Genomic DNA, 17,612 nt, shown 5'->3' with positions numbered 1-17,612 from the left:
ACAGGATTTACTATTTATTTATTTTACTCATTGCCTTGGGGATTCTATTTTGCACTATTACAACTTTTCTTGTGGTAATACGCAACATAAAATTTACTATTTTGGGCATGGTGGTGGGCGCCTGTAGTCCCTCCCAGCTACTCAGGAGGCTGAGGCAGGAGAATTGCTTGAACCCGGGAGGCGGAGGTTGCAGTGAGCTGAGATTGCACCACTACACTCTAGCCTGGGAGACAGAGCGAGACTCCATCTCAAAAAAAAAAAAAAAAAAAAAAAATTTGGTATTTTAACCATTTCTAAGTGTACACAACTCAGTGTCATTAAGTACATTCAAATTGTTCTGCAGCTGTCACTACTGTCTATCTCCAGAACTTTTTCATCTCTCCCATCTACAGCTGTGTATCCAGAAACACTAACTCCCCATCCCCTCACTCCCAGCCCCTGGAAACCACCATCTTACTTTCTGTCTCCATGATTTTGGTTTTTTGGTGTGTATTTCTTTTTTAATTTTATTTTAGGTTCTGGGGTACATGTGCAGGTTTGTCACATAGGTAAACTTGTGTCATAGGGGTTTGTTGTGCAGATTATTTTCCCACCCAGGTAAGTCTAGAACCCATGAATTATTTTTCCTGATCTTTTCCCTTCTTCCACCCTCCACCCGCCGTAAGGCCCCAGTGTGTGTTGTTTCCCTTTTTGTGTGTGTTCTCACTTATAAGTGGGAGCTAAATGATGAGAACATATGGGTATGTTTAAAGTTGTGAGATGAACTTGCCTTCTCTCAGAACTGTTGGTGTGTCTCTCGGCTGTATAGATCCTTCTCAAGAGACAAGCCAAACCTAGACCTGAAGAGGCTCCAAGGCAAAAGCGACTTCCTCCCTGTCCTGATTCTACATGAGTCATTTTAGCAGCACAGGCAGACTCCCAGGTGCTTGTAGAGGAGCTCTGTGTAGCATGCGCACTTACACACATGCATGCACACACACCTCGAAAACCTGCAGGTGAAACGATCAAAGACATTGCTTACTGCCTAATGGCAATTCCTAAGCATGTCTCCTTCCTGAAGTGTGAATAGTTCACTTGCTGGGCCAGTAGGAGAGTCACACTCCTCCCAGTGAAGGTATATCCCCACTTGCTTGGGGGCTAATGTTGAACACATGCTTAATATCTCACTGGGCACCCCAATGCATTCCACGCTCAGCAGCCAAAGTGCTCTCTCCAAAGTGTGCTCTGATCCCAGCCCTCTCCAGCATGGTTCTCCATTGGTCCCCTGTGGTCTCCAGGCTCATGTCCAGAGTCTTCTAAGATGGCTTGATGGCTCCACTAAGCTACATATCCAGCTTTATGTCTTCCCCACCCTGTCCTCATTGGCTCGGGATCTAGAATGCAAGGTGCTTTTGCTTGGCTCCAAGAATCTGCTCATGCATTTTCCACCTGGAGCCCTGTGCACATTCCTTCCTCCCCTCACCTGGCCACACCCTCTGTGTCCCTTCCTCAGCCTGGGGGCCACCTTCCTTCCCTGCCCTACCTGCGTTCGGTGCCCTGTGAGACACCACCACAGTCCCCATGTCTTCAACCATCAACCTGCCCTGGAAAACATGGGGCCTCTGGTTGCCTCATGTTTAGAAAGCGTACTTTGTTCATTTTCCTACCACTGAAGGGCCAAGATAGAGTTGGGCCAAGGTGAGAAAACCAAGAAAGCAAAGCAGTTAACAAAAATAATAATTTTCCTTTACCATCTGCTACCCACCCAGAGTTCCTGGAACAGGGCCCCTTTTAGGTTATGTAATCATCAGGCTCCAAATTGTCTCCCGAGGGCCCAGCTGTGAATATAAAACTCTTCCCACTCTGAGAATGTGAGAGGTGGAGCCCAGTGTCACTGAGGGGCCTGCAAATGCTCTGCTCCCTGCCCAGGGCCCCCACCCTTGGCAGGACCACTGTGCACTGGGCCAGCCGAGCTGGCCTCCTGCTTCCCTGGCATACATAACAGATCCCTCCCTAAGTCAGATAGGGGAAGGTGGGGTCCCTGGAAGGCAGAGAAAAGCCTAAAGTACATAGTATTGTATTTTCTTTTGGAAGAATCTCAAACTCACAGAAAATTTGCAACGACACTACAAAGAACATTCTCCCCCTGAACTATGTAAGTTGTCAACACAGTACCATATCGCTAATACTTCAGTATGTGTGTTTCCTACAGACAAGGACACTCCCCTATGTAATCACAGCACACCATCAAGTAGGGACTGTAACAGGGATACCGTCATGCGTTGCTTAACAATGAGAATACATTCTGAGAAACGCATCGTCAGGCGACTTCATCATTGTGCTACCATGACAGAGTGTACTTACACAAACCTAGATGGCATTAGGATATGGTGTGTTGCTCTGAGGTTACAAATGTGTACAGCATGTGACTGCACTGAATACTGTAGGCCGTTGTAACATAATGGTAAGTATTTGTATATCTCATCATAGAAAAAGTGGAGTAAAAATATGGTATAAAATAACAGTCCCCAACTTTTTTGGCACCAGGGACTGGTTTCATGGAAGACAATTTTCCAACAGATGCAGGGCTGGGGTGATGGTTTCATGATGAAACTGTTCTACCTCAGATCATTGGGCATTAGATTCTCATAAGGAGTGTGCAACCTAGACCTTCTCATGCTTAGTTCACAACAGGGCTTGTGCTCCCTTGAGAATGTAATGCTGCTGCTGACCTGACAGCAGACGGAGTTCAGGTGGTAATGTTCACCCACCTGCCACTCACCTCCTGCTGATGGGCCTAGTTGCTAACAGGCCACAGACCAGTACTGCAGACCAGTACTAGTCCATAGCCTGGAGGTTGGGGATCCCTAGTATAAAAGATTAAAAAAATGGTACACTGGTATAGGGCACTTACCATGAATGGAGCTTGCCGGACTGGAAGTTGCTCTGAGTGAGTCAGTGAGTGGAGAGTGAACGTGGACATTACTGTACACTGCTCTAGACTCTATAAAACACTGTACACATAAGCGGCATTTTTTAAAAAAAATGGTTTTCTTTTTTAATAATAAATTAACTTGAGCTTATCATAACTTTTTTTACTTTGTAAACTTTTGAACTCATTTAACTTTTTGACTTTTATAACATTTAGCTTAAAACACAAATACATTGTACAGTTGTACAAAATATTTTCTCTATGTCCTTATTCTATAGGCTTTTCTAGTTATTATTTTTTACTTTTTAAATTTTTTGTTAAAAACTAAGACACAAACGCACATTAGTCCATGTCTACACGGGGTCAGGATTATCAGTGTCACTGTCTTCCACCTCCACCTCTTGTGTCAGTGGGAGGTCTTCAGGAGCAGCCACAAACATGGAGCTATCACATCCTACGATAGCAGTGCCTTCTTCTGGAAAAGTGGGAGGTCTTCAGGAGCAGCCACAAACATGGAGCTATCACATCCTACGATAACAGTGCCTTCTTCTGGAAAAACCTCCTGAGGGACCCACCTGAAGCTCTTTCACAGTTAACTTTTTTTTTCTTTTTCAATAAGTAGAAGTAGTACACTCTAAAATAATGATTAAAAGTATAACACAATAAATACATAAACCAGTGACATGGTGATTTATTATCATTGTATTAGTTTGTTCTCACACTGCTATAAAGAACTGCCCAAGAAGGGGTAATTTAGAAAGGAAAGAGGTGTAATTGACTCACAGTTCTGCATGGCTGGGAAGGCCTCGGGAAACTTATAATCATGGTGGAAGGCAAAGGAGAAGCAGACACCTTCTTGACGTGGCAGCAGGACAGAGTGAGTACAAGCAGGGGAAACGCCAGATGCTTATAAAACCATCGCATCATCTTGTGAGACTCACTATCACGAGAACAGGATGGGGGAAACTTGCCCCCATGGTTCAATGACCTCCACCTGGTCTCTCCCTTGACACATAGGGATTATGAGGATTACAATTCAAGGTGAGATTTTGGGTGGGGACACAGTCAAGCCATATCATTCCGCCCCTGGCCCCTCCCAAATCTCATGTCCTCACATTTCAAAGCACAATCATGTGGGGCAGAATGATATTGTTTGACTGTGTATATGCTCTACTTCGATACGACTGGCAGCGCAGTAAGTTTGTTTATGCCAGCATCACCACAAACTTGGGAGTAATGAGTTGCACTAGGACTTTACAACCCCTTACAACATTACTAGGTGTTAGGAATTTTTCTGCCCCATTATAATCTTATGGAACCATATCGTGTATGTGGCCTGTTGTCGACTGAACTGTCATGATGCAGCATGTGACAACACATCACTGCCGTGTGCTCCTCAGATGCCATCAGATTTCTCTGGTTGTCCCAGTTGCATCCTTGAGAATGGAGGGTCCAGTCCAGAATCACATATATTGCATTTAGTTGTTCTGTGCCTTCAGTCTCCTTCAACCTGAAACACTTCCTCAGCCAGGAGCTTTGGAAATTACTGGCAGTCATTTTGCAGAACGCGTCTCTGTTTGGAGTTGTCTGATGTCTCTCTGACCGGAGTCCTATGGAGCGACGCCACATGCTCACTGCAGCCCCTCAGGTGCTGCAAACTTTTTATTGGCTCCGTTGTTGACGTTTACTTTGGTCGCGGATGAGGTGATGTCTGCCAGCCTTCTCCACCATGAAGTTGCTCTTTTTCTCTCTGGAATGGATAAGTATTTTGTGGTCAGATACTTTGAGACTATGTAAACATCCCATTGAAGAACATCAGACTTTCAATGCATTCTCTTATTTACTTATGTCTGTGTGCACTGGTGGTTTCCCATCTGTTACTGTCACTATGTTGGTGTTCAAATTGTCCCTGATTCTGACCACTGAAGCCTCCTTCAAGCTGGCTCTGTGTCCTAATGATGTGTTACCATTATTCATTAAGCACTTCCTTGTTTTCTGGCAAAACAACAAGTTCTGGGCTCATTTTCTGCACCCCATTCCTACTTCCCAGTGCTAGAATCAACCGTTTCTCCAAGGTGCTCTGGTTCCTTTAGTGGAAAGTCGTATTCAGAAGCCAGCATTCAGGTGCTAGGAGTGCTCCAGGCTCCCCAATGACCATGGGGACTAGACACACACACATTTCCATTTATATTTATTGATTTATCTTTCTGTATTCAAGGCCACAAGGGTACACTGATCATTCCGATTTTAATCCTACACCACAGGATTCATTCTAGTTTTCTCTCCATATACATGACTCCCTTCTCTGACAATAGGAAACCTAACTCCCACTGTCTTCAGTAGATTTATTTGATCAGTATCCCTGTGTGTAACCAATCTCCCGTCTCTGCCACCAGTCTCTCTTCCACATGGATCCCCTCCTTGCCTCACTTGGACTCCGGCACTCCAGGCAGGGCCTTTGCTTTTCCCGGGATGCTCCCCCCACCCTGCTGGGCTCCCACAGCCCACACCAGTTCACCCCATGAGGGCACATTCTGCCCATATCCTCTCTGGTACCTCTGGGGCACCATGGCTTCTCCTTCCCCCACCTTTGCTATGCCCCACTTTGTGGCTTTAGGACAGGACTCAGGAGAAAGGGAAGACAAGAAGGGAAGGAATCCCTTGGATTTTTTAACCAAAAAATGCATCAAGTACATGGAGACACAGTCACAAAATAATCATAACAAATATTCTAAACCAATCAGACAGCCAGCCCCTGATCGCTCCATAAGGGGGCACTGCTGCCCCTTGAGAGCTGGGTAGCCTGGGCAAATTCCCTAACATCACTGAGCCTCAATTTCCTCAATGGTAAAATGGGGAAAGGACAGTGCTTCCCTTATGGTTTGGGTGTGAAGCTTCTGTGAGTTAATGTCAGTGAACAGCCAGCCTCAGCCCCTACCCAAGGGAGCTGCTCCACAGATGTGATGACAACCACCATGTGTTTCTCAGAATCCTAGGAAATAAGGGCCCCTTTCTAGAAGGCAGGGCCAGGATGCTGCGTGGGTGTTCCCTGGGCAGTGAGGCTCTGTGGCTCTCAGGCCTTCGTCCTTCTGCAGGCTTTTGTGTTTGTTTTATTTTTTTTGGCACGCCTGCAGCCAAGTTGGGGAGGGTTTCCTGGACAGAGGTCCTTTGGCTGCTGCCTTAAGACGTGCAGCCTGGGCCGTGGCTGTCACTGCATTCGGACCCAGACCCACTGCAGGCAGCAGCAGCCCCCGCCGGCACAGCAGCATGGAGCTCTGGGGGGCCTACCTCCTCCTCTGCCTCTTCTCCCTCCTGACCCAGGTCACCACCGAGCCACCAACCCAGAAGCCCAAGAAGGTTGTAAATGCCAAGAAAGGTAAGGAGGGGGACAGGGCCCTATGCCATCTTGCAGGGAGCAGGTCCCCCTCTCCTTAGTGTGTCCTCGTGCTCCTTTCCTTCATTTTCCTCCTTTGTGAGTCATCTATGGAACTTGAGTAAAGTGGGCTTTGGGGCTTGGGGGGAGTTCTCTCATAACAGAGTTGGTTGTCAGAATCATAAGAATCTCTGACCCTTAGAGTTGGGAAGAACCTTCCAGATCATCCAAACTGATCTTTGCTCTGCTCTTCTCCCCTCATCCCCAATATTTTAAAGAAACCAAACCTTTGGCCTGGGAGTCTGGTGGTGCCCAGCCCTCACCAGGGAGAGCTGCACAGGCTGGGCTTTGGAGTCTTCCAAACTGTTTACTCAACTGTAAAATGGGGACAGTGGTATTTGTTCAAAGACTTCTCATGAAGATTTGATGATACAAAATATATACAGGCACCTCACTTGTTGCTTGCTTGATACACAGGGAAAAGAAAAGGAAGAAATGAATTATCATTTTAGTAGCACATCACAGCCTTCAGGAAATAAAAATGTAACTCAGACTAGTCCACCAGAAGCAGCTTTGCTCTCCTCTGTAGCCTCTGGGGATTGGGGTGTCCCTCAGTTGCTTTGGCTACAGCAAGACCTGCCCTTGCAGCCCCGCCTGCAGTGAGGTCACCCCAGGCTGTGTTGAGACAACATCGGCGGAATGCCATGGCAATGGACCGAGCTGTCACCCCCACGGGGAGCAGAGGCTAGAAGAGAGTCCAAGGGGATGAGGGTGGGGACTGAGGCAGAGAAACAAGCAGCTGGGACCAAGGGCACAGAAAAGGAAAGAAGGGGCTATGGGAGCCTCCCTCAGGCCCTCCCAGGGCTCTTCATAAATGGATAGTTGCCCACTGGCCAGGAACTAGTGCAGTGCACAAAGGGACATCGGGGCCGTGGGGCCCCACAACACTGTGACAAAGAATGGGGCAAATCTGGCTGCTGATAAAAAATCATCTTTGAGATTCAGTTTACAAAGTGAACAAAGAAACGTTCAAAAGAGAATGGATGTGATGCTGACATTTGCTTTGAAAAAGGGATTTATATGAGAATACATTTTTACTTGTATATGCATAAGTTCGTTCTGGAAGGATCCACAAGAGTGAGTAACAGTCATTACCTCTGGGAAGAAAACCAGGGGCTGGGGGTAGTCTCCATTGGGAAAGAAACCAGCTTTTTGAACTGTTTGGATTTTAAAAAATTATGTGTGTGTATTACCTTCCACAAAAAAAAAGAGAAGACAATACCCTGCTTGGTTATGTCTATGAGCATCAGCCAAAATCGCCACGAAGGGACAGCCTTTGTAAAAGAAGCAATTCCAAAGGCAACTCATAGAATTTTTGAATGTGGAAAACCACTGCCAGTTTCTCAAGTTTACTAAAGATTCAGTATTAATATAATTATGTAAATCTTGTATTTACTCATGTTTAAAAAAAAAAAAAGAGGGTCAGAGCACGTGATGCCTTGGTTCTCTCCAGCTGTCACACTTGAACCCTGGCCCTATGCAGTCTCCATAGAAGGGGCCCCTGGAGTTCCAGGCTACAGGCCAACAGAACCCAGGCCACCCAGGCCCTGCGTCTCGCTGAAACCCATGGCAGTCTCCCACCCACCTACATGGCAGGCACTTACGGAGCTCTTTCTCCACATAGGGACCAGTCTATATGCTGGGCACACAGCAGAGAAACACGGTCCCTGCTCTTAAGACATGAACCATGGTGGTTCTCACTCAGGCATCAACATCATCTGGGAGATACATTAGAATCCAGGTGCCTTGGCCAGGCGCAGTGGTTCAAGCCTGTTATCCCAGCACTTTAGGAGGCCAAGGCAGGAGGATCACTCGAGGCCAGGAGTTCAAGACGAGTCTGGCCAATATGGTGAAACCCTATCCCTACTAAAAATACAAAAATTAGCTGAGTGCGGTGGCACGCACGTGTAGTCCCAGCTACTCGGGAGGCTGAGGCAGGAGAATTGCTTGAACCTGGGAAGCCGAGGTTGCAATGGGCAGAGATTGCACCCCTGCACTCCAGCCTGGGTGACAGAGTAAGTGAGGCTCCATCTCAAAAATTAATCAATAAATAAAATAACAATTAAGAGTTCAGGTGCTTGGGCCCCACCCCTGGAAATACTGGTTTAGGGGTCTTGGTGAATTTAGCATCTGCCTTTTCCACAGGTCTTCAGGGATTTCTAGGAGCAGCCAGGAATGAGAATCCCAGGAGCAATCTAGTTGCAGCACTGGTGCCCAAAAGTAGGGGAGAAAGTCCAAAGAAGGGACGGTCATGCCAGAGGAGACCAGTTGGTGCCAGGGCCAAGAGGGAGAGAGCAAGTGGCAGGACTGGCAAAGGAAGGGAATTCCAGCATATGCTAAGTCCTTGTCCTGGCCCTCAGGGTAGGTGAGAAGGGGGGAGCCTAGAGTACTTCTGGGAGCTTATCTGTTCGCGGGGCCACATAGTCACACCTGACAGGGAAGCTCCGGAGGGAAGGATGGCCTCATAGGAGTCACAGGCCTTTAGAACAGGGAATGGGGGAACCTGGAGGGCATCCATTCCAACACCACGCAGAGGGAACCTTAGGCTCAGAGAGTGGGCCAGCACAAAGGCCTCCTGACTCTGCCCGGGGCTGTAGAGACACCTACTCCCACAGCTTCCTCAGGTGGAGCCTAATGAGAGTAGCTTCCTGTTCCTTGGACAGTCCCTGGAGGAAACTTTGCACATATGAGTACCTTGGTGCAAATTACAAAAGGTACCTCCTCTAAACTGACAAGTTATAGAAAGGCATCCCTTTTTCTGATCTGACCCGGTCTAGCCAGGGCAAGGCTTAGGAGACAAATGGGCCTTCATGTGAAATGAAGGGCCCTCAGTGAAATGCCCTTCTTCAGTGCCCACTTGCACAGCCTCACATGGCACCCTGTGCTGGTATATCACATGATGGGGTACAGTGCTGCTGTAACTGGCTGAGGCAGTCCCTGTGTGAGGCACACATGACCTCAGGCTAGTTGGCCAGCCCCAAACTCTCCCTTTTCTGCCTTGCTCAACAGGGCGTTTTTCCTCCTGTTTGGCAAGTTACATCACTAATTTCTGTATACACAAGCATGTGTCTTGCCTGTGATTCTTCTGCAAAGGCATCTTACGGGTGGATGAAGGCTCTCATCTCAGTCTTCATGAGTGTGGAATGTATGCAGACACAGCCAAATGGACCATTAAAGTGTTTCCCCACCCACTTCCCCAAGCTGAGTGCAGCCTGTCCTGAAGCCCTGGTGTTTCAGAAAGACCGGGGTCCGCCCCAGGAGCTCTAAACTTACACACACATAGAAATATGCTTCCCCGCACCCTCAACTTACACACACATAGAAATATGCTTCCCCGCCTGCCCCTGCTGACTCTTACATGACTGGCTGCCAGCAGGACAGCTCCTGTTAGGAATCCGTTTGTGTGCCATGGGGAAGGTGGGGAAGAGCATGGCTTTGGAGCCATGTGCACCTGGGTTCCAGGCCAGCCCTGCCAGCTGTTGGCTCTGCCATCCTTGGCCAGTTGGTTCAGGGCGGCCTGAGTTTCCTTGTGGTGAAATGGTGGTGGTATAGAATGACATGTTACCTGTGTCATAGGGTTGATTGTGAGCATCACTGGGGTGACGTGTAGAACAGCTTAGCCTGGAACCTGGCCTCTGTAAGAGTGGAAATCCTGGGTTCCTTCTGTCCTCACCTTATTAGTAGCTGTGGTGGGCACATACTCAGCCAAGCACTGAGGTGGGCAGCTCTGCACCTCATTTCTCTTGGTCTTCTCCAGAGTCCTAGGAGGTGGGGCTGTCATCCACTTCGCACACGAGGAAACCAAATCCAGAGAGCAGCTTGCCCAGGCCACCCGTGTCTGTGGGGCCTCCAAGCCCTGCATATGTGTGCCCCGGGCTGCAGTGCCTGCCTGCTGGTCTGTGTCGCATTCCTCCAGCCTGGGGAAATGAACCTGGGGGCCTCTCGAGGGCTCCTGCTCTGCTTCCTGTGCTGTGTTCTTCCCTGGAGCTGAGAAGATAGCTGGGTGCTGGGGGATCACTGAAGCCTGTGCCTACACCCTCACCCCAGCCTCTGCTAACCCCAGTCCCATCGGATCCCCAGCAACAATCCCAGACAAATGCAGCACAGGAGCAAGTGAAGGATGGGCCCCCCTGGCAGAAGTCACAAGTGGTTAGACTACTACCAGCAGGGATAGAGAGAGAGAGAAAGTTTCCCAAGATATCAAGGTTGAGGGGAGTCTTTTCCTCTCATCCCTCTGCAGCTAAGGTAGGATCCTTCCTGCTCAGTCCCTGACCCACCTTCACATATTTCCTCCTGCTTCATCCTAGATGTTGTGAGCACAAAGATGTTTGAGGAGCTCAAGAGCCGTCTGGACACCCTGGCCCAGGAGGTGGCCCTGCTGAAGGAGCAGCAGGCCTTGCAGACGGGTGAGTGCAGGCAGTGGCCTCTCGGGGCAGGAGTGCCTGAGAGAAGGGCTCAGGCCAACAGCCAGCAATGCGCTTCTCACCTCTGGTCAGGATCAGGGTCCTGGCTCCATTAGTCCAGGCCTATGGGTGAGGGCAACAGGTTCAGGGAGCCCCACCTCTTTCTCTCAGGGAAATCCCCTGACACATGTCTGCAAAACCCACCCGGATGTGCATGGCCAAATCTCTGGCCACAGCTGGGTGGTGTGGAAGTGGGAATGTCCCAAGAGGACAAAAAGTTCTCCAACAAGAATCCACTACTGCCCACCAGAAGTGACCCCAGAGTGCTCGATGGGGCAGAGGTAGTGGCCCACCCTAACAAAGCTCCCAGGAGCTCCTCACTCAGCTGGTCTCCGCAGCCCCAGGGAGCGCCACACTCCTGTGTGTCAGCAGCTTTGCTAACATCGTCTTTCTTAATCCTAACTATGCTGAGGTGGGATTTGTCAGCTGCATTTTAGAGGTGGAGCAACTGAGGCATAGACAGGTCCTGAACCCGGCTCATACTCACCTGGCTGGTTAGTTGACTTGTGGCAGAGCAAGACTTGAGTGGTGGCAGCCTGCCCAGTGCTAAGCTGGGCCTTGGTGTTCCTGGCTCTGCACCAGCCAGCTGAGGGAGGATGCACAGAATCACCAAGAACATGGCCCAAGTGCATGGTAAGGTCATGCCTTCTGGCCAGCCTACCTGGCAGCCTATTGTTTCTCACTCCCCATGTTCCTATCATATCGTCTGCATTTTCCACATACTTCAGATTTACCTACCTTTATGTGACCTCACCTTCCATTCCATGGAGAACACAGACTCACAATACTGATGACTATGTACATGTGAGCCCACTACATTCTGGCACTGTTTGAGTACTTGATGCACGTTAACTCATTCACAGCAAACCCATGCAGTGTTCCTGTTACTACCTCCCCACCCTCATTTTCCACCGAGAAGTGAGGACCTTGTGACAGCCGAAAGGAGCAGAGCCTCACTTAGTTCTGCTACGCTGCCGCTCAAGTTATCAGTTGGGAATCACCTTGACTCCTCAGCAAATCTATAAACCACCCTGTGTCCACAGCCACTCTCTCACCTGTTGCTTTTGTGACCAAGGCCCATACATCTACAAGGCCCTCACTTCCCCTCCTGCCTCCTCAGAAGCCCCCAAAAGCCTTCTCACTGGGCAGTTTTACACACTCCTTCCCACTCACATGCTTTCCTTCAGCATTCACACTGCATCCTTCTGCACTCCCACCACAGGGCCTTTGCACGTGCTGTTTGGGCAACCTGAATTGCTCCCCCAAGATCCACCTAATACATGCCTCCAGCATTATGTTCTCAGGAGTCACTAAGCCCTCATCTCAGTCAGGCTCCTCAGTTATAAGCTCTCCCAGAACTGTGTCCTTTCTTTTATCACATTGACTGCAGTCTGTAATGATATACTCATTTGCTGATTTGTGTCTGCTGCCTCCACTAGACTATATTAAGCACTGAGAACACAGGGGCCATGTTTGCTTTTCATTGCCCTTGTCTCTCCCACTGCCCTGCCCAGCATAGTGCCTGCCACATAGAAACACCCAGTCAATCTCTGTTGAAGGAAGGACAAACACGGGACTTTGGACAGCTTGCTTGGCATGGCAGGTAGGAGGAAAGTGCTTGAGAAAGGGAGCATCTCTAGAGATGTTTTTTATTTCATGTAATAGAAAACCTATCAGTGGCTTAAATAAAAAGTAAGTTTGCAAGTAGGTAGTTACACGTTTTTGTTCAGAAGTTTCACCTCATGGTCTCAAGATGGCTGCCTCAACTCCAGGCATCATGAGTGCATTCAAGGCAGAAGGAGGAAGAGCAACCCAACCACATCTGTCTCATTTATTGGGAAAGTAGAAGTCTTCCACTTCCATCTCATTGACCAGAACTCTATCGTATGGCCACCTGCAGCTTTAAGAGCATCTGAGAATGCAAGAATGTAGCTTTTTCCAGCCTCTATAGTGGAGATGGACAAGAGAGAAGGGATTTGGAGGCAACAGTGCCTGGCATAGAGGGAAGGTTTAGAATGAGCCCAGTGCCACTGTGAGCCTCAGTCTCCTCATCTGTAAGGTAGGCAGGGTAAACTCTAAGATCTGTCTCATGTCTAAGCTCTGTGCTGTGCAAAGTCAATGTAACTCAGGCATCAATTGCCACCTCGGGTGAGGTGATGAAGTGGGGACCTCCCTGCAAAAAGTTCATGACATATGGAAGCCCAAAGCACCTCCCCCATGTCTGCTGATTTCTAGGAAGCTCCTGGCCTCCTTGGGACCTTCTCCTGTTCATTGTCCTCACAACTCAAAGATCACCTTGTCAATAAACCCACCCAAAGCATTCCAGAGCTCTGTTGACCTAACCAAAGAGTTGAAGGAATCAGGGGGCAAACTTTCCCTCCTCCAACCAGCACACATATGGGAGGTTCCCACCAGGAACATCTCTGCCAGGCACAAGGAGGCAGAGGTGAACCAGCCAGGGCCCTGCTCCCTGGGAACCTCAATATATTCATGGAATCACTTGAGCCATTGAAAGATGTGTAGAAATTAGAGAAGATAAAGAGGGTTGATTCCAAGCAGATGGCAGGGCAGGAGCAGAGGTGTGGAGGACTAGCATAAATCGACAGGATCATGAATAGCCAAACCAGAACAACAAAATGTTAGCAGCAATGACAATATCACGAGAAGTAGCATTGACTGAGGACTACCTATGTGTTGGAGGGAGATCCAGGCGAGGGTCCTGGGAAGCAACTCTGAGATGGAGTTTAACCCACAGGAGGCTTATCAGGGGACACCCTCAGGATCAGTCCCTGCTAGGGAAAGGATGGAAGGAAGTAGGAGTGGGCAGAGGGAGAAGTCAAGCTGCACTGTGGTGCCATGAAAGCCCCAGCTGACTACAGGGAGCCCTGATGACAAGATGACCCTTTAGCACTGTCCTGAGTTGGGGCAAGGGGGCTTATGGGTCAGTCTTGGGTGTCGGCTGCTCTAGGGAGGGGCACAGCTTTGGAAGAGGTGGCTGTCTTCTGCTAAGGCAGTCCCTGAAGGAGGCTGAGAGCTGCAGAGTCTTCCTGCAGCACTCCCGGCAGCCAGGGCAGTGAGTCCTTCATCCCCAACAAAGGTCTAGGTAGCGTATCTGTGTCCCTAGCAGGAAGGAAAGGCAATGAAGGCCACTTGGCTAAGCTGCAGGACAGCACGAGGTAGGGCAGCTGACTTGGAGCAGACGCTGTGGGTAGACGCCTCTGTAATGCTTCAGGCGCCATGTTTAAAGTCAGGTGTGGTGTCAGATGCCCATGGGGACACTGGGATGCTGTTCCATCAATATTTGTTGAGTGAAATGGAAGTAACTGAGTGAATGGGAATGGGTAGAGGGGAGTGCAGACCTCCCCAAAAGTGGTGGGGTCACCAAGAAGAGGACAAATGCAGACATACACTTGTCTGTCAAGGTATTCCTCTCCACAGAAATCTTTGGTAAAAGGTGAACGATTTATACAACCTCAAGAGAAGTCAGAGTATGTCTACATATTTCAGCTAGAAATCAAGCTGACAATGCAAACTGCAAAACAAAAACAGATTCTATCCTCCTAACTTGACCAAATAGGTGCCTTCCTCACAACCTTTGGGGCCAGGCTCAAACTGAGAATTTGTGGACACCTCAGAGTCCCTTGCCTGATCTCTGGCCCCTGACCACAGCCTGTGCCCAGCCCTTCCTGTCTTGTCTCTTGCAGTCTCAGCTCTATCCTCCCAGCCCCACCCTACCAGCCCTCAGGAGAACTGACCCTGCAAAAGGCACTTGGCAAGCCCTGGAAGCTTGCTTGGGCTGTTTGGATAGGGATTGGGGGCCCTGGGTACCTGAAGTGTGGTCTGGGCTATAGGTGGGCAGGTGCCCTGGCCCTGCATGCTGCTTGATCTTAGGGAGGGGCATGGAGAAAGGAGAACCAGAGCAGGTGGCTGTAGCTGGGCTCCCTGGGAAGCTGACTCTGAGACAGAGTGAATTTGTTAGGGCAAGCCCCGGGAGCCACACATGTAGGGGGGTGGGGGGAAGAGGAATTGGGCAGAGGGAGAGCTGAGCAGCAGTGCAGGCACAAGGCCAGCCTCTGTGACCCCAGGAGATGGGGTGGGTAAAGGCCAGAGATGACTGAGGTGGAGGCCTGGGAAGGGGTATGAGCTAGGACTGGGTGTTTCTGTAGCACAAGGGCTGCCTTTGCTCCCAGCCGCTGGGGGAGCACCAAGACCTCCTGAGTAGGGATCTGGATCTGTAGGTCAGTGACCACCACAGCCAGGTCCTCAAAGTGCAGGCACCATCAGGACCCCTTTTGCCTGGGCCTAGGGGCTGTCAGGACTGATGGGATAAACGGGATGGGATGGAGGATAGTGGGCCTGGTCTGGACGGTTGGCTCTTTGCCTGGGGAACAGGGGGACCTTTGGTGACAGCCGTTTCTCCCCTCTCCCAGTCTGCCTGAAGGGGACCAAGGTGCACATGAAATGCTTTCTGGCCTTCACCCAGGCGAAGACCTTCCACGAGGCCAGCGAGGACTGCATCTCGCGGGGGGGCACCCTGGGCACTCCGCAGACTGGCTCGGAGAATGACGCCCTGTACGAGTACCTGCGCCAGAGCGTGGGCAACGAGGCCGAGATCTGGCTGGGCCTCAACGACATGGCGACCGAGGGCATCTGGGTGGACATGACAGGCGCCCGCATCGCCTACAAGAACTGGGAGACCGAGATCACCGCGCAGCCTGACGGTGGCAAGACCGAGAACTGCGCGGTCCTGTCAGGCGCGGCCAACGGCAAGTGGTTCGACAAGCGCTGCCGCGATCCACTGCCCTACATTTGCCAGTTCGGGATCGTGTAACCCTTGGAGGGTCTGGAGGAGGGCGGGGGCCGCGGGAGGCCGGGAGGAGGGTGGAGACTTTGCAGCCCCCATCCCCTCCGTTCGCTTGGAGCCTCTTTTTGCAAATAAAGTTGGTGCAGCTTCGCGGAGAGGAGAAGCGCTGCAGTCTGTGCTGGGTCCGTGGAGCGGGGAGGAGGCCCCAGGAGCCGGCCCGAAAATGCCCTCCGTGGTGAAGGAGGCGAGAAGGGAGGCGGTGAAGGAGGGTGAGCGGAGCCACACGCACTTCATGCCACAGGAGGGTGGGAGTGAGCGGAGGACTGAGGAGAGGAAGGCGGGAAAGAATAGGGAGATGAAAACGCCCCGGTCTGCTGCTAAGCACAGCACGGTTACCAAAGCCAGGAAACGAACACTGACACGATGTTTTATTTACGTTACGGCCCTGTTCAAAGCTGCAGGCTTCTTTTTGTAGAATCATTTCCCTCTGCTGGAATCCAGCATCGCCCCACCCCTGCCCCATTTCTAGGGGGACGCCCCCACCGCTGACCCCTCCTGCTGTAGATCTATTTCTGGGAGGCACTGACATGCTGAGTCTTGCTATGGGGTCCGCGGGGAGTGGGGAGCAGGGCCTGCCCACAGGGAAGATGGGCGTTCCCCTTCTTCCTCAGCACATCCCGGGAGCCAAATACCACGGCCAGCACTGTCCCACCCACGCGACCTTTTCCTTCCCACTCTTCATGGAAAGCGGCTCAGGTGTCCAGGTGCAAGCACTTTAAATACGTTGTTTTATTTCACCTGATCCACTCAGGACAAGCTGTGTTGTTATCACCATTTAAAATAAGCAAAGTGAGTCGTCCGGGAGGTTTGGTGACTTTCACTGGTCCTGAAGCTAGTAAGTAGCAGGGCCAGGATTTAACCCAGGGCTGTTTCCAGACCTTGGCCTTCCCACGACCCCTGCACTGCATGCTTCATGTGGCCGGAACATACCTGAAATAAAACATCAGAGAAGTGGCCCAGTGGTCCTCAGAGGCTGTTGGCCAGCTCTTGGCCTGACCTAGCCCACCCACCCATCATGGGCCCAGCTCTAGTGACCCCCACCGGGGGAGTCTTCCTTATCCTTCAGCCATGGCCAGTGCTCCACTGTCTGGGCTTCTGCAGTACCTTTTTCTCTCTGGTTGTCTTCTAGTGTGTCTTGTCTTCAGTAATAATAAGTGGATGATAGTTTGATTTGATGGATTGGGATGGGGTGGTTGGGGGAGGCAGCTTACAGAGAACTATGTACATACTTCATGCCAGGCAGCCTCTTTCTCATTGTCACAGAAAGCACCTCTTGAAATTCAACAGTTGTTGGAGGAGGTGATGAGATCCATTGGCATAAGTCCAGAAGAATGATGTGGTATGTGCTCCAGACCCCTCAGCAAGTGAGAGGCAATGCTTAGACTAAAATCTACATCTTGTAACTCTGAGTCTCGGATTCTTTTCATCCCCCACTCAGCTTTCTAGTGGGATATAAGTGAACAGGGTTTTTGTTGTTGTTGTTCTTTTTCGTTTTTTTGTTTTTTGAGACGGAGTCTCCCTCTCTTGCCCAGACTGGAGTGCAGTGGCGCGATCTCAGCTCACTGCAAGCTCTGCCTCCCGGGTTCACGCCATTCTCCTGGCTCAGCCTGCCAAGCAGCTGGGACTACAGGTGCCCACCACCACACCCAGCTAATTTTTTGTCTTTTTAGTAGAGACGGGGTTTCAACGTGTTAGCCAGGATGGACTCGATCTCCTGACCTTGTGATCTGCCTGCCTCGGCCTCCCAAAGTGCTGGGATTACGGGCGTGAGCCACCACCGGGCATGGCTGAATAGGGTTTTTTTTTTAAAGTTCCGGAACTGGATGGCTGCCCACAAGAGGGCACCCATGCCTCTCTGCATGTGAGTGTGGAACCTGGCGGACTGCTGTGATGCTCTTTGGGAGGACAGTCGGCATTTTCCACTTCCAGCAGCAGGTGGCA

The 17,612-nt window shown here is 50.3% G+C and overlaps 1 protein-coding gene across 2 annotated transcripts; it reads left to right on the top strand.

Moving 5' to 3' along the window:
- The first annotated feature begins 6,002 nt into the window (after window positions 1–6,002).
- CLEC3B (C-type lectin domain family 3 member B) lies at window positions 6,003–15,771 on the top strand. 2 transcript variants are annotated; one of them, XM_017876263.1, is made up of 3 exons: window positions 6,003–6,287; window positions 10,652–10,750; window positions 15,238–15,771. In XM_017876263.1, exons 1-3 carry the CDS (start codon window positions 6,179–6,181, stop codon window positions 15,636–15,638), a joined length of 609 nt encoding a protein of 202 aa, XP_017731752.1. In that variant the 5' UTR covers window positions 6,003–6,178; the 3' UTR covers window positions 15,639–15,771. The 2 variants fall into 2 exon arrangements, with proteins under 2 accessions (XP_017731752.1, XP_017731753.1); XM_017876264.1 differs by lacking the exon at window positions 6,003–6,287 and adding an exon at window positions 9,964–10,061.
- Window positions 15,772–17,612: the final 1,841 nt, after the last annotated feature.

This window comes from Rhinopithecus bieti, unplaced genomic scaffold, assembly GCF_001698545.2.
Source record: "Rhinopithecus bieti isolate Rb0 unplaced genomic scaffold, ASM169854v2 scaffold_9581, whole genome shotgun sequence".
In the NCBI taxonomy this organism is placed as follows: domain Eukaryota; kingdom Metazoa; phylum Chordata; class Mammalia; order Primates; family Cercopithecidae; genus Rhinopithecus; species Rhinopithecus bieti.
This window is presented reverse-complemented; position numbering and strand designations above follow the sequence as displayed.

Coding starts and splice junctions, on each gene's coding strand:
- CLEC3B (XM_017876263.1), top strand. CDS start 6,179: ATGGAGCTCTGGGGGGCCTACCTCCTCCTCTGCCTCTTCTCCCTCCTG. Junction 6,288..10,651: donor GGTTGTAAATGCCAAGAAAG/GTAAGGAGGGGG, acceptor GCTTCATCCTAG/ATGTTGTGAGCACAAAGATG. Junction 10,751..15,237: donor GCAGCAGGCCTTGCAGACGG/GTGAGTGCAGGC, acceptor CCCCTCTCCCAG/TCTGCCTGAAGGGGACCAAG.